Raw genomic sequence first — 15,550 nt, 5'->3', positions numbered from 1 at the left:
CCTGCTGTCCCATCAGCTCTGAGCTGGTTTTTACTCCCATTCTGCAGTGGGGGGTGGTGGCAGTCTCAGCTGAGGGCAGGAGGGATGCTGACCCTGCTCTCCATACGGGCACCAGGCCCCCCCACCCCCCGGGGAAACGCAAACCACTTTCAGGTGGGCAGGACTGAACCCTGAGGCCCCGGCCCCCGACAAGACAGGACACACAAGGCTGTCATTCATTATGGCTTTATTTCTGATCGTCCGGCCACGTCCCACAAGCATCCTGACTCCAACGGGTCAGCGATCCTGACCACGCGCCCTGGGGAGGAAGGACGCTCACGCGGCAACCACAGCTCGTCCACGGCTCACACACTCACACGTGGGGAAGGATAGGATGGGCCAGGCGGGGCCGGGCCCATACCCGTCCCAGAGGTGGCGGGGCACTCGGTAAACAGTCTTTGGGGGAGATGGGCCACCAGGCAGGGAGAGGGTGGGATGAGACAGAGGACCTGCAGCCTCCACGCCTGCCCCTCCCAGGCCTGACAGGACGGTCCAGCCGAGCCAGGAGCCCCCAGGAGCCCGTTCCCTCCAGTGAGCGTCGGGAGGCTTTGGGAGCGAGCCAGTCCCCAGCCCCTCCAGGCCCCTCAGAACTGGAAGGCAGGCGAGCCCTCCCTGGTGGCCAGGAGGCCCCTGGAGTCCCCTCTCCTGGACCCTGGCCCCCCAGCACTCAACACTTAACTGACTGTATTGCTAATGAATCTGGGTCTCCCTGAGGTCAGTCCCAGCCCTGCCCCCTCCACCCCTTCCGAGCGGCTCAGGCCCCACCAGGCACCTGGTTTGTGGGGCTCAGGCCCAGACCCGCCCCCTCAGGGTCGCAGGAAGAGCTGCTCCCATGGTCATGTCTCCTCCTGGGATGGGGGGGTGCCCACTCCCCCCGAAAGCATCCTCCTCCTTGCATATGAGGAAACCAAGGCCCAGGGAAAGGAGCAGAGGGGCCGCCCCCCACACCGGGAGCTCCGCAGGGGGACAGGCTGAGCGCGGAGCCCCAAGAGTCCGGGGCAGGGGCAGGAGGGGCAGAGGCAGCGCGAAGCAGGGTGAGCAGTGCAAGGGCCCCTGGGGAGGCTGCCAGGTGTTCAAGGCGCCAGCCGCCCAAGGGGGCTCAGGGGAGTCGTGTCCCAGGGCCAGCTGGGTGAGGGCACAAGGCTGCAAGGGGGTGGCCAGAACCTGGGGACCCAGAGGCGGTGCCACCCTCTCCAGACGGGAGGGAAGGGAGTACCCGGGTCGACGGAGGGGGTGGGGACAGCCTCGAGGTCAGACGCAGAGCCAGCACGGGGGTGGCCTGGCCCTGACCCTGTTGGCCTGCGACCACCAGGTCCACGGTCAGCATCACGGGCGGGGGTGAAGCCGAGGCTGAGCTGGGCACAGTTCCTCTTTCCTGGCGTGGCTTACGCGCCCCGAGGGCCACGGGGCCGACTCCAGGGCAGGGGCTCATCCACACGTCTGTCCCCGAGTCCGCGGCCAGGCCCCAGACCAGACAGACCTCCACCAGCACTCCTCCGAGGGAGCTCAAAGGATAAACAAGAGAAAGCCCCCAAATCCTCAAGAGCAACACAGAAAAGCTCTGTAATTCAGGGTTACAGCCGCCGAGGCCGAGGGGCAAGGCCCTGCCCTCCTGCCGGCGCCGAGCAGCCGCGTCACTGCGTCTTGGCCTTCAGCAGTCTCTGAACTGTTTTGTACAGAAGGTCGAAGTGCTGGGGGCAGCAGGAAGGCTCCAGTGAGGTCGGGCGATACCGCCAACAGGAAGGCCCTCGGGCCGCCCAAGGGGTCTCCTGAGAGGCCTCGCATTCCCCAGTCCCCTGCTCACCTGGACCGCTGTGTAGGCCATCCCGAGGTAGGCGCCGATGCAGACGGCCAGAAGCAGGTCGAAAATGGCCGGCTTGACCCTGAGGTGGGGAGGGGGTGGCGGGGTGGGTCAGCGGGCTGCTCCCCAGCTGTCCCCGAGGACCCAGTCCCCTGGACGGTGACCCAGGGTGCTCACCTGTAGGCGTTCATCACCTGCTTCAGCTGGTCGTAGAAGACAAACTCAGGGTCCCTGGTGAGAGAGCGCTTTCTCAGCAGGCTCACCCTGATAGCAGGGCCACCGGAGGTCCCACCAGCCTAGGAACGTGGCGGCGGAAGGGGGCACCCCAGGTGTGTGCCTGCACAAGGCTGCCACTGTCCCTCCTGGGGAAGGACCGTGCTTTATTCTCAACTAATGTCTTTCCTGTTGCTTTCTGGGGTATACTCTCTAAAACAAAGTGTGGTTACTGTGGAAATTATCTGGTCTGGGAAGTCTTTCTATAGAGGGAGAACGACCACAGCCTAGGAATTGGAGGCCCCCAGCTCCACAGCTGTGGGTCCACTCTGAGCCTCAGTTTCTTCTTCTATTCAAGAGCTTGCTCTCCCTGGAGCACCAAGAGTTGGGAGGAAGGTGGAGAGCCAGCGAGGGGCACCAAGCTTTCTGGGGGGTGTCTCCTGCCTATGGACCCCCCAGACACCCCTCCCCAGTCCTTGCTCAGCCCAACCAGGGAGCATGGGAGCCCTGAACAGAAAGAAGACAAAACTCAGGAGGCCTGCAGTGGGGAAGAGCATCCCGAGGGCAGGAGGGGACCTGGGGTATGAGTCACCCGAGGCCCAGAACACAAAAGGTCCACGAAGGGTAGCTGGGAGTATAGGGCTGCCACATAAAACACAGGGCTTCAGTTCTACGAGGACTGCAGATACAGAAGAAATGGGCTTTCAGTGTAAGCATGTCCCAGACACTGCGGGGGCTATACTTACACTGAGACAATTGTGGTTCACCTGGAACTCGTTTAACGGGGCACCTGCACTTCTCACTTATCGTTTTATTTTTCGTCCAGTGTTTCTGTCTGCTCCACCTGGCCCTGGGGAAAGGCCCCAGAAGAGCCCACCCGCTGGCTGGCGGGGCGGCGCCCGGCCTCACCGCTTGTCGGCCTTGACGTGGTGCGGCCTGACCTCCTTCAGGTAGTGGCCGAGGTGGTGCTGCAACGTGCTGAGGAACGTGCCGTCCTTGCCCACCAGCTGGGCGGCCCGCGGCTGGGCGGTCAGCCAGTCCATCACCGAGTCCAGCTGTTCCCGCTGGATCTGCTGCGGGGAAGCGACCGTGGTCTGGGCGGGTGGGGGGCCTGCAGGGGAGCGGCCGGGGGCTCACCTTCTCTGTCAGGTTGTAGATGACACGGGTCAGGGCCTCGGCGATCAGCCTCGTGTTTCGGGTCAGAGTTTTGGAGTCAACCCGGGACCTTCGAGGGCAAGTTTTAAAGACACATGTATCAGGAATTGGCATCGTTCATAATCGCCAAAAACCAAGAGCGAGCATATACCTGATAACGATAAAGACAAGCAGGGTGACGGCCCTCCCAGCAGACGGGCGCCCCCCACACTGCAGGCTCCTCTCTGGGACGGGCCCGCCCCCGACGGGGCTGCCCTGCACCCAGGGCGCGCGGGCGAGCCTGCGCCCTGTGGACGCGCGTCTGCCTCAGTGACTGGCGGCCCCGGGCCTATCTCCTCCTCTGGACCTTGGGGGAGGTCAGGACACCCACACCTCCACGGGCTGCTGAGGGTGGAGTTGCTGTAACGCCCTGTAGTGGGGGCAACAGTGTCCCCCAAATTCACGCCCACCCGGAACCTGGGAATGGGACCCGATTTGGAAGTAGGGTCTCCGCAGACGTTATTAGCTAAGATGTGATTGCACTGGAGTAGGGGGGCCTGAAGTCCCACGGCTGGTGTCCCTGTAAGGAGGGGAATTTGGTCACAGGCACAAGGGAGAGGCCACGTGACCACGGAGGCGGGGACGGTGGCACGGCCACAAGCCCAGGGACACCAAGGGCTGCCAGCAACACAGGACTGTAGAAGAGGAGCCTCAGAGGCAACACATCCCGACCTGAGTGAGCGTGGGGTGCGGGGCTGCCCCGGGAGATACCCTGCCTCCCCCGCCCCAAGTCTCCCCTCCACCGAGCCACACCCTTCTCCTGGCTCGTGCCCCAGTTCTAGCGCCACCTCCTCCAGGAAGCCTGCCGGATGCCCCAGGACCAGCGGATGCCCCGGCCCACGCCTGCTCCGACGGCGGTGCTCACCGCACATCCATGATGCTGCTGCGCTGGCCGTCACGGTGGCTCTCCAGGTGGGACAGGGTGAAGGCAGGCAGCCGGCGGATGGCGAAGCGCTCATGCTCCCAGGCCAGGATGTCCTCCGCCAGGTTGATCTTCTTGTGCACCATGGAGAACCGCACCTCAGGGAACTGGTGGGCGGCCACCTGCGAGGGGCACTGTCAGGCTCTGCCCGGCGCCCGCGGGCTGCGCCCCAACCCCGCCTGTCTCTGTGGCGGTGGTCCCTCGCGTCTGGCGGGTCCCAAGTCCCTCCCTGAACCTCCTGCTTCTGGAACCCAGGGAGAAGCCCACCTGCCCCCCTCCCCGGAAAACCCACCTGAGGCTCACCCAAGGCCCCAGGGTGCATAAAGCTCCCACGTCCCAGCCTTGCCTCCGGCGGGGCACCTACCGTCTCGAGCTCCCGCAGGAAGGAGTGCTGTAGCGTCCCCTCCCTGGGCGGCTTGGACACATGCAGGTGCAGGCTGTTCCCCCGGCCCAGGGTGTCCAGGCAGAGGACAAAGGCCACGTTGTCCTGGAGCAGGCTGGAATCTGAGTGCAGTGAGGGCTGGTGGGTGGAGGTGGGGGGAGTACCGGCAGCCCAGACCCCACCCTGGCCGCTGGGGCTGCTCACCTGTGTGGTCCAGATTGTCTTCTAACCAGCGCTTGGTGCCCTGGTAGTTGAACTTTCCTCCTCCAGACGCAAAGAACAGGAGGTTGTACCTAGCGGGAAGCAGTGGGGCGCCAGCGTTGACACGTGGGAGTCCAGGTCCCCGACAAGGAGGAAGTGGTTCCCCCCCGCAAGTGTGAAATCCAACCAGCCTTCAGGGTTGGGCCTCCCTATCCTGGCACTGCTGACATCGGGGCGTCCTGGGTGCTGTGGGGTATGCAGCAGCATCCCTGGCCCCCGCCCAATGGATGCCAGGAGTCCCGGAGCCATGATGATCACAATGTCCTCAGACATGGCCCAGCGTCCCCAGGGGACTCCAGGTGAGAAGCACAGCTCTGCTGCCCCTCTGGCGAGAAGCACTGCTTCAGGGGCCTCTCTGAACTCTCGAAACCAGGAGAGACTGGGTGGACCAACCGGGAAATAAAAAGTGACAGGTGATTCAGTAGCCCCATCCATCCCGCCGTGGCCACGGCGATCCTTATAGAAGAGGGGAGACACCTGGAGGAAGAGAAGGCCACGTAAAGCTAGGACCGAGGAATCCATCACTGCTGGAACCCGGCAGCAGCAGGAAGGACCCTCCCCTGGAGTTTCAGGAGGAGGCGTGGTCCTGCTGACACCCTGATCTCAACCTCCCCTCCCTACCCAGGATGTAAGCACTCCTGCTGCTCAGGGCACCTGCATGCGCGGGGCCAGGCCTGGCAGCTCAGGGAGACTCGCTCGTCACCGGGCCCCTGCCGTCCCAGGGGAGACACCAGCCTGAGCGACCGGCTCGCAGGCATTTCTGCTTCTTGCCGTTGGAGCGTCCCCGGCTCTTCCAGGAGCGAGGGCAGCCCAACCTCCTGGGGAGGATTCCCAGGGGTGCACCCGGGAGGAGCTGGGCCCCACGACCTGACGCTGTGATTCCAGGGTCGGAACCACCCTGCCCCCATCACTTACGCGGCGTGGGTGCGCTTGTAGGTATAGAGCCTGGAGAAGAGACGGGTGAGCTCCAGCAGCACAGAGATGCCACTTCCATTGGAGTCCGCGCCGTGCGACAGCCACTGCGGGTGTGCAGAGAGGAGGCCGAGGTCACCCCACGTCCACATGCGGCGCCTCGCACCCCCCCAACCCCCCTCCGCATCTCGCCCCCGGTCCACATCTCCAGCGCAGCTGGGCTCACCCGCCCTGCGCGGGCCAAACCCGAGACCGACGGCCCCTGGGTGCCGCCCGGCCCCCACGCACGTGGGAAGCCCCCGTGCGCAGCCTCCGTCCAGCCTGGGCATCTGCCCTGGGAGCTCCCTCCAGCTGGACCTCCGGCCTTCTTCCCCCCAGCGCTGTGAACACCACCACCCCCGCCCCGGCCCGGCGTCTGAGTCCTGCGCTCTAAGGCGACATTCCCCACGGGGAACAACTGGTTCTTGGAGAGAAAAAAACTGGGTTGTTTGCATGGCTTGGGACCCTCCCACAGTCACAGTGCACCAACTGACACACGACGCCGTTCAAGTTCACAGGGAGGGGCCGACAGGGTGCTCAGTGAGGGAAGCCAGACACAGAAGGACACACAGGCTGTGACCCCACTGAGGGAAAACGTCCAGGACAGGCCAATCCACAGACACAGAGAGTGGGTTCCTGGCTGTCAGGGGCTGGGGGAGGGCTGGGGTGACTTCATAGGGACGGGGCTTCTTTTGGGGGGATGGAACACTCTGGAAGCAGAAAGCAGTGATGTCTATACAATTTTGTGAATTCACTAAAAATCTCTGAATTGCGTGCTTTAAAAGGATGGATTTTATGTTATGGGAATCACATCTCAAAAATTTAAGAAAATTTCACAAGAAAGGGAAAACGAGGACACAGGTGTCTAAAAAGGCTCCGTGGGGGTGGATGATGAAAAGGGTGAAAGTGGCTGTGAGTCGACTGTCCAGGGCCGGCCTCTGGGCCCCAGCGTCCTCAAGGACAGCCTTGGCCTCCCAGGTGAGGCGGCCCGCAAGGCGCGGTCAGGGGCTCACGCCCGGCTGCAGGCCCTCCCAGCACCCACTGTCCGGTTCAGCCGGCTGTTGGTTCTCCAGCAGGAACCTCCCACCCCAAAGTGCCGGGGGCTCTGAGGGCACAGCCCCGGGTGGCCTGCAGCCTGGAGGGACGCTGGCCAGGCCAGCCCTCGGGGGCGCCAGGAACCGGACTTTGGGGGCCCCCTGTCCCAACACTGTCTGTGCAGACACGGGGTCTGCACGGGCACCTGCTCTCCTCTTGGGTCTGGGGTCTCGGCCATGCCGGGCCGAGGTGCCTGCATGACCGGCCCCCAGTGAGAGCCCCGGGCTGGGTCTCTTGGGCCTCCCCGGGGACCGCCCCTCCCTCTGCTGTCACGTCTCGTTTGGGGGAGTGAAGCTTCACGATGACACCCGTCCTGCAGGGTGTTCACGGGGCCCTGAGGGCACAGACGTACCGGGGCCACCCCGAAGGCGTCGTAGTGGGCCACGATGACGATGGTGGGCAGGTCCTCTCCACCCAGCCCTGTCAGCCGCCCCTGCAGAGACACAGGCATGAAGGGGCAGCCGGCCCGAGGCCGTGGCCGCCCTCCACCCGGCGGCAGTGTTCTCGGCTTTGCCGGCTACACTGTGGACACGGGGGCTGGCCGCGGGAAAACAGGCCCACCCTTCAAACGCCGATCCCTGCTGATGGCAGGCGTGGCAAGGTCCTGACAGAGCAGGAAGAGCTCGGGGGGTCGGGGTCCGGCACCCTGGCCGGTCCTCCTGCGTAAACCGGCCCCCGGTCAAGTCCCGCAGGGAACAGTCGGGAAAGTCATCCTGTCAGGAGCAGGGCCCACAGGGCTGAGCCGGGGGCAGCATGTGCTGAGGCCCCACGCCCCTTACTCTCTGGACAGAGGGCAGCTCTGCAAGGCCTCAGCTGCGGCCTCCTTGTGGGGGGAAGGGAACAAAACCGCCAGAGGCTTTTTTGGGGGGGGGCGGGTGCAGCGAGACAACCCCACAGGCAGCCCGTGGAGCTGACCCTGGTGGGGAGAATGCGAGGGGGAGGACTTGGACCTTGCTCTGGCCTGGATGCCCGCATACACCCACCCTCCCGGTGGGAGATTAGGCTTTAATTGCTGCCCAGAGCTCTGCTCTCCACCTGCTCAGCCGAGCTCCCGCGATATTACTGTTAGGGGTTCAGACCCGATTTCCCAGTCAGAGGCTCCCTCTAGTGGGGACGGGCAGTGAGGCACGCCGGGCACCCACCTCCACGCTGGTGATGAGCCAGTCGCTCACGGCCTTGCTCTGGACCCCGCTAGTGACCATCTGGAAGCCGTTGGCGGTGGCGGTGTGCAGCAGCACTGAGGACAGGGGCGGGGAGGGTCGGCCTGAGCCGGGGGGGCTTCCCGGACCAGAGCCTGCATGCTCACCACCCCAGCACCCCAGACTCCAGGGGTTCAGTCTGAGCAAAAGCAGAACTGACCACACGGACTAGAACACAACGTGGTAACTGGACACGGGAAAGAAGCTGGGTGTCCAGTATAAGAGCCGGTGAAACAGTCACCCGGACACCACTGAGGCCGGTAAGGAGTGCGTGCGCGCCCTTGCCCGCCCTGCAGGACCGTTCCTAAATCACGAAGGTGCGTGCACGACCTCTGACCCAGCTTCCCAAGGATCACTTCAGCAGTGACCCCAAAACAGGAGTTTCCCATCAGATGGCTCAGGACCCTCCAGCCCAGCCCCGAAAGCGAAGATGGCGTGAGAACTCAAAGTTTCATAAAAAGGATTCTGTCCTGAGCCTAGGTGAGGTGGTGCCCACCTCGCTCCATGTGAGCCAGTGGTCCACTGCGCCTGCCACTTTTTCACCTGGGGGCAGCGACTGCCCTAAAACGCCCATGAGCTCACCCTGTCTCAAGCCCTTCCGTTCTTTACACATTTAAAAATACAACAGTGGGAATTCCCTGGCGGTCCAGTGGGTAGGACTCCGCGCTTTCACTGCCAAGGGCCTGGGGTTCAATTCCTGGTCGGGGAAGTAAGATCCTGCAAGCCGTGCGGTGCGGCCGAAAAACAACGATGACGATGACACAAACCACAATCGTGATGGCCATGGGAGGTGTCATCACTGGGGGAGCTGGGAGGGTGCCTCTCAGGAATCGTAGTATGTCCGCAACTTCTTATAAACCCTAGCGTTATTCCAAAACAAACAAGCTACGCCTAAGAAAGTGTTGTGATCCTGATCTATGATCTTATATTCTGTTTTTTCCACAACCAATGGAAAGTAAGCACTTTCTCACACCCGATGCCGTTTCTTAACGGCTGCGTAATATTCCACAAGGCAGCTGACTCCTCCTCCTCCCTTCCGCTCTAACTAGAAATTAAGATCTTTCCAAAAACTCACTCTTGTGCTGCCACAATGGAGACGGCCACGGTCCAGACTTTAATCCAGACGAGGGTTTGGCAAACCTTTGCTGTAAAGTGCTAGAGAGTCGAAATTTTCAGCTCGGTGGGCCAGTCTGTCACAGCCACTGAACTCTGCTACTGTAGTGTGAAAGCCCATAAGCCATGTGAAACACTGGCTGTGTGCCGATAAAACTTTATTTGCACAAACAGGCGGCCGAGGGCCACAGTCCGCCACCCCTGTAACTTATATAAGTTACACCTGTAACTTATCCACGCAGCTAATAATCTGGCCAGGAGGAATGACCCTTCCTTTACAGCTTAAACACATACCCACAAACTGTTTCCCCAAGGAGCTGGGTGAGTCCACTGTGTGGACAAACCTGCCTGCCTGCCTTGCCCACTCTCACCAGCTTCCTTTTCCTACACCAGCGATTGGATCCTTTTGGCTCAATTCTTTGACCACTTTTGCTAGCTCACTCTCCCCCATGGCCCGCAGACCCGTCAAACAGCAGAGCTCCCGACTGCCAAGCTCACCGCAGCATCCCCCAGCCCGGGAGAGGGGGTCCTGGAAACTGCACAGCGGGGCCCCTCTCCACACACCCCCCGCCCCGAGCTCACCTTCGGCGGCTGAGGCAGAGCCCTGGGAGGTGGACGCAGCCTGCGTCTGCTCGTAGATGGACAGCAGGGCGTCGTCCTCCACGGCGAAGTACACGGGCACGATGGTCTCCATGGCCAGCATCTCGGGCTCGATCTCCATGAATTGCTGCGGGAGAGACAAATGTTCAGGCGGCTTCCGGCAAGGGGGCCCGGGGCTGCCCCTGGAGAGCGGGCACTGGGGACTGGACTGGATGGAGCCGGAGCCGGTGGGGCGGGGCGGGCCTCACCCGGATGACGTCCTGCGGCACCGCAGCCATGGCCCGTGGCAGGATGATGACCACGGCACCGGCCGACTGGCGTAGGGCGCGCTGGTAGCGCTCGTACGAGAAGTCCAGCAGCCGCATGAGCACACAGCGCCGGCTCAGCACATCCGCGTCGATGGTGCGCGCCTCCGTGTTAAGCACCGCGTTCCGCGTGCCTGCAGGGAGTGGTCCCTCAGCTGGCCGCCCACCCACCGGAGCCGCACCCACCCCAACCGGAAGGCCCCGAGAACTCAAGGAAAACGAAGACCCTTCTCCTTGGACCAACTGCCCTACCCCTACATTCCTAAACCAGGGCTGGACCCACTGCTCTGGCACCCTCCCTCCACCCACCCGGAAGGCAGGACCGTCAGCAGGAGCCCCGGGATTGGAACCCAGTCGGTCCTGCTCCCCCAGCCCTCCTCCCCTAGGTTCCCCGTGGCTCCCGGGATGCAGGGCCCCACAGGTGCCTCACGCCCTGCCCAGGGTGTCAGAAGACCCCCAGCGCAGAGCCCAGCACCCACTCCAGTGTCTAGTCCCCAGCAGAGGGAGCCCCCAGGCTACAGGACTGCCCCCCACAGTTGCCAATGACCTGAGGAAAACCCAAACCCTGCCCTGGCTGACCTGATCAGTGGCCCCCGTCCTGCCCTCCCCAGACCAGGGCCCCCTCCCCTCACAGCTCTAACACGGCCTTGTCCATGTCACCGGGGCCCTTGCTATCTACTCCCCTAACTAGCTTGGGGGTTCCAGGGGTAGGGACCTTGTTCACCACAGTGCAAACCCAGCATCGCCTGGCGACTCCCAGCCCAGCAGGCTCAGGACATGGAACGAACCAACGCCCGGTCTCCCCGAAGCCCCTCAGGAAGGGAAACACCAGGGTTTGCCCATCTTCTTCCAGTCAGGGCTGCACTGTTCCCCCTGGGCTGTCCTGGGTGCGGTGGGGTGTAGAGCAGCCTCCCTGGCCCCGCCCCCTCGATGCCAGGAGCCCCCTAGTCAGGGTAACCACAGATGATGCCAGACGTGGCCTGGTGTGCCCTGCGGGCAGGACCACCTGCGTTTCTCTCCTCTGGGAGCTCAAGAAAGGGCCAGAGAATCAGGGAAGGAGGGAGAGGCTGCTTCCAGCTTGGACCCCTCCCCGCTCACAAGCTTTTCCAGGCAGTTGCCCCCTCCCCGCCTGAGCAGAAGTAGGCTACAGCTAGGATTGCAGAGGGCTTTCCTAAGGCCAGCCGGTCCCCTCAGACACAGAGCACTGCTGTCCTGAGAGCTCTACTGGAGAAAGGCGGTGGGAAGCTGCGTGGACATTTCAGTGGAACGAGGAGGGGGCGCCAGCACCCACGGGTGCACGGCATGCAGCGGCGGGCCCTCGGGGCCATCCCTGGACTGATGGGAAAGGGGGCTCAGGCAAGCCCCCAGCTGCCAGGGCCACCAGCACCCAGGTGACAACGGCACACAGCGAGCCCAGAATGTCTCACGGGTCCCAGGCTGACCCAGGGTGCACAAAACAAGCAAACAAACCCTACTGCACACGGGGGCCAGGCACGGCCCTTAGGGCCTCCAGCTGGAGACCCACACAGTGAGCGTCAAAATAACAACGCAGAGAAACAGGTCTGCTTCCCCCAGGGAGCCAGAGCGTGTTGCCTGGAGGTCAAGCCTGCTGGGCAAGGCGACACCTGTGCCCAGACGGACTCAGGCTCAGGGCCGGGAGCGAGGTCCCCACCTCTGCTTCCCAAGAATGTGCCCTAGGGAGAAGGGTGGCTTCCTACAGCTCATCCTGAGGGCTGGTCCGCGGGAGGGGCCCAGCAGAACACAGAAGGGACAGCGCCACAGGTGGCAAAGGGCAGGGCTGTCTCAGGGGCGGGGTCTGTGACCAAGGAGCCAAGCTGGGCTGTGCACCCCAGGCTGGGGGCTGTGTGCCTCTCCCCACCCCACCCCACCCCACCCCCGGGGCCTTTCCTCTGCTTTAGGGCAACGTGGGAGCCTGGGAGGGCCTGGCGGGGGAGAGCGGCAAAAACCTTCAGGGGCCCCTGAAGCTCTGGGAATGCCGACAGGCTCCTCCCCCGTGTCCCACGTGTCCCAGTCGCAGCCTCCCAGGAGCCCGCAGCCTCCCAGAGTCGGCTCAGATGTCACCTGTCACCTCGGGGTGGGGACACAGAGGACCGCCTGTGGAGCCTACAGAGACCGGCTTCCCAGGGGATGGGAAGGAGGGGGTGAGAGCGGAATCAAGTGGACGCCAGCCCCCTAAGTGCCCCCAGAGGCTGAGCGCCCCAAGAGCAGAGACCGTCTTTGCTGGCATGAGGATGAAGCCAGCGCAGCCTTGGTCACCCCTGCGTCTGGGTGGGCGCTGGACACCTGGACGGAAGTCGCTGGTTTCCACAATGGGACCAGACCTGGACAGAGGTCACAGACTTCTCTACTGAGGGCCCAGGGCCAGTCCTCTCTCCTTGCGGGTTGCACTGGTCCTTTGTAGCGCGAAGCCACCGACCAACAAGGGGCAGAGAGCCCGTCCCCGTGCCCGTTGTGGGTGCCCACATCGCAACCTCCCAGGGCTGTTTCTGAGGGGACCAAGTGGGATGGGCGCGAGCGGCCCAGCCCAGAAAGGCCAGAGTCCATTCGGGGGGCGGGGGGTGTCACACCCCAGCTCAAAGAGCACACGCCTCCCTTTCCCGGCACCCCGCCCGCCTGTTTCTCAACAGGAGCGAACAGGAAGTTGGGAAAGGAGGCCCAGAGCAAGGGTTACACCAGGAGGCAGGAGCCAAGGGCGTGCGTGATGCTGGGGACGCTGCAATCAGCAGTGACCCAGCAGACCAGCCCTCAGAGGCTCCGCAACCGGGGAGGAGCCGGAACTCCCTCTGCACCACCGGGCCTTCCCGAACTATCCCGCCAGTATCTCCCCAGGCAGCGGTGGGGACCTCACATCCCTGCCAATGGAGGACGCTGCCTGGTGTGATCTGGGTGGAGGTGTAGACGTGTGAGCTGAGACGGGTGGGCGCCCTGCCAGGCCCCTCCGCTCACCCCCGAGCCCACTCGGCATCCGGGTTTCTCACCATGAGCAACAAAGATGGGGGCCGGAAAGGAGGGCATGTGGGGTGGGGGGAGACACTGGGTCAGAAAAAAGAACGGGAAGGAATCCAGGAACAGGGGAAAGAACTCAGGTAAAGGAAGGGAGGAGGGAAGGAGGGCAGGGAGAAAGGAGAGAAGGTTCCCGAGGACCTGTGAGGAGAATGATGCAGTCAGGGAGCGGGTCTGCGGCACCTGTCTGGGGCGGGGAGAGGGGGCCACGACTGCAAGCAGGCCAGCGCTGAGCAGGCGGTGGGGGAATCCGGGGCGTCCAGGCTGCTGGATTACAGCTGCCCAAGGGTCCCGGAGTGGAGCTGGGTGTGCTGGGAGAGCTCCCGGCAAGGCTCCGAGTGCAGTGCGAGAGGGGACAGCGGAGTGACTGGGTGCGGGAAGGACTGCCGGGTTGACCTGGAGAGTTCTAGGATCCTGGACTGCAGGATCCTCTAGACCAGGACGGCAACCGCTAGTCACACGTGGCTATTCAAGCTGATTACAATGAACCACCAAAAGATGCTGAAGATCCCCTTCTTCCATTGCAAGAGCCACATCTCAAAAGACCACCTGTGACAGCACCGGCTGAAACCCTCTCCCCAGGGGGATGTCAACAACGCATACAAACTGCCCACTCGTTAGGGGCTCCTGGCCTTCCTCCCCACCGGTCGAGAGCCTGGGGTCTAGAGACATCACTGTAACCCCAAGTTCTCTCCCTCAGCACTGCTGACAATCTGGCCCAGGTCATTCTCTGGGAGAGGCCGTCCCAGGCGCTGTGGGGTGTGGGGCAGCACCCCTGGCCCTACCCCCTCGATGCCAGGAGCCCCCCAGTCATGACAACCCGAAGTCATCACTCAGCGACCCCTGGGTTGACAACCACTGCACTAAACAGAAACAACATAACTCTGGGGTGATGAGGAATCTGAGGGGAATCTCCCGACACTGGGGCTCCCCAGGGGCCTGGCAGTGGCAGGGGATCCAGGGGGCTCAGGCTAGGCCTGATGTTCCAACAAGTGAGGCTAATCCAAGAGAACCAGAGCTCAGAGATGAGGGGACCAGGGGGACTGGGGAGGGCGGGCCTTGACTTGTGGGGGCCTAAGGCACCAGGCTGGAAGAGAAACCAGAGGCTGGAAGAGAAACCAGAGGCCAGAAGGTTCTGGAACACCAGATACAGCAAGGCTGGGGAAAGAGGGAAATTCAGAATGACTTGGGCACTGGGGTCAGAACTTTGACAGATGAGGGAGCAGGGCCGGGGAACAGGAGCTGGGCAGGATCCAGCCGCGGGGGCCTGAAATCCTGGAAAGAAGGAGCCAGGGTGGGTCGGTGTTGTTCCAGGAAGCTGAGGGGTGGGTATGCACCTAAGGGGGGAGCAAGAAATAGGGTGCAAAGGATTTCAGAAGCCCAAAAGCAGGGGACTGAAGGATTAGCTAAGGAATTCTGAGGAACCTGGCTCATGAGTTGGGACTAGGGAGCAGAGCCTGGGGAGAGATGGGCCTTGACACGGAGCCAGGTTGGGGTCAGCGATCAGAGCTTCTTGAGCCCTGAAGGGGGGTGAGAATGCAGACACTGGACAAAACACACCGGGGTGCCAGGAGCTGTGCAAGGGTGGCCAGTTCGGCCTGGCAGAACCGCGCTGAGAGGCTCCACTCCAAGTGAAGAAGACCCAAGGTTGGGGCTCTGTTCCAGCTGGGAATCAGAGAGAGAGGACCCAGGAGAAAAGGAGCAGGGACAGCTTGGCCTGAAGGTGGGAGGAAGCTCTGCGTTCTGGAGCATGTAGCCCTTGTCGGGGACGGGGCCGGGGTGCTGTGGCAGCCAGCGCAGCGGGTCCGTGGGGCAGAGAGAGCTGGGGGCCTAGCGTCGGTCCAGGTATCCAGGCTCAGACTTGCCTGGGATCTGGGTAAGTATCTGGCGGCCCAAGTGAGGTCTGCGGGCTGGACTCCTGCCGGACAGGTGGGACAGTTAGGTCCTGGGGCCCGGGGAGCAGAGACCGAACCGAGGGAAGGGCATCCTGGCCGGCACAGGCCGGAGCCCCGGAGACGGGAGAGGCTGAGCGAAAGGTCAGGTGCGAGGAGGCAAAGGTGGAGGAGGTGAGGAGCCCATGGGGAAAGCCCGGCCCCGGGGGGAGGCCAGGGGCCCGGGTCCACGCACCGTAGGGCTGTCCCTGCAGGTCGTACTGCTGCATGCGGTACACGGTGAACTCGTGCGCCGCGTCAGCGGCGGGCAGCGGCGGCGCCACGAGCAGCAGCACGGCGGGCAGGAAGACGATGAAGCCGAGCGGCAGGCAGGACGCCTTCAGCATGTTCTCCAGCACCTCTCCTGCTTCCTCCAGCATCCTGGCCGGCGGCGGGGCCGCGCGGGGCGGCGGCGGGGACGGGACGGCGGCAGCGGCGGCTCACGCGAACTCACCTAGGCATGAGTAGGTGCCGGGGTCCTGCGGGCGCCGCGCCGGGCAGCCCGCGCCCGCTCCGGGGT

At 63.4% G+C, this 15,550-nt stretch overlaps 1 protein-coding gene across 1 annotated transcript; it reads right to left on the bottom strand.

Annotated features, from left to right (window-relative positions):
- Positions 1 to 209: 209 nt before the first annotated feature.
- Positions 210 to 15,501, bottom strand: NCLN (nicalin). The gene is made up of 13 exons (XM_024740083.1): positions 15,227 to 15,501; positions 10,019 to 10,209; positions 9,753 to 9,897; positions 8,001 to 8,095; positions 7,211 to 7,291; positions 5,728 to 5,831; positions 4,756 to 4,844; positions 4,534 to 4,673; positions 4,113 to 4,291; positions 2,963 to 3,278; positions 2,018 to 2,071; positions 1,844 to 1,922; positions 210 to 1,730 (listed from the first exon to the last, which is right to left on the bottom strand). The coding sequence occupies exons 1-11, from the start codon at positions 15,408 to 15,410 to the stop codon at positions 2,063 to 2,065; spliced, it is 1,533 nt and encodes a 510-aa protein (XP_024595851.1). The 5' UTR covers positions 15,411 to 15,501; the 3' UTR covers positions 210 to 1,730; positions 1,844 to 1,922; positions 2,018 to 2,062.
- Between the last annotated feature and the right edge of the window lie 49 nt (positions 15,502 to 15,550).

This window comes from Neophocaena asiaeorientalis, unplaced genomic scaffold (assembly GCF_003031525.2).
Source record: "Neophocaena asiaeorientalis asiaeorientalis breed wild unplaced genomic scaffold, Neophocaena_asiaeorientalis_V1.1 scaffold469, whole genome shotgun sequence".
NCBI classification, from domain to species: domain Eukaryota; kingdom Metazoa; phylum Chordata; class Mammalia; order Artiodactyla; family Phocoenidae; genus Neophocaena; species Neophocaena asiaeorientalis.
The sequence above is the reverse complement of the archived record's forward strand: the minus strand, read 5'-3'. Positions and strand labels throughout refer to the sequence as shown.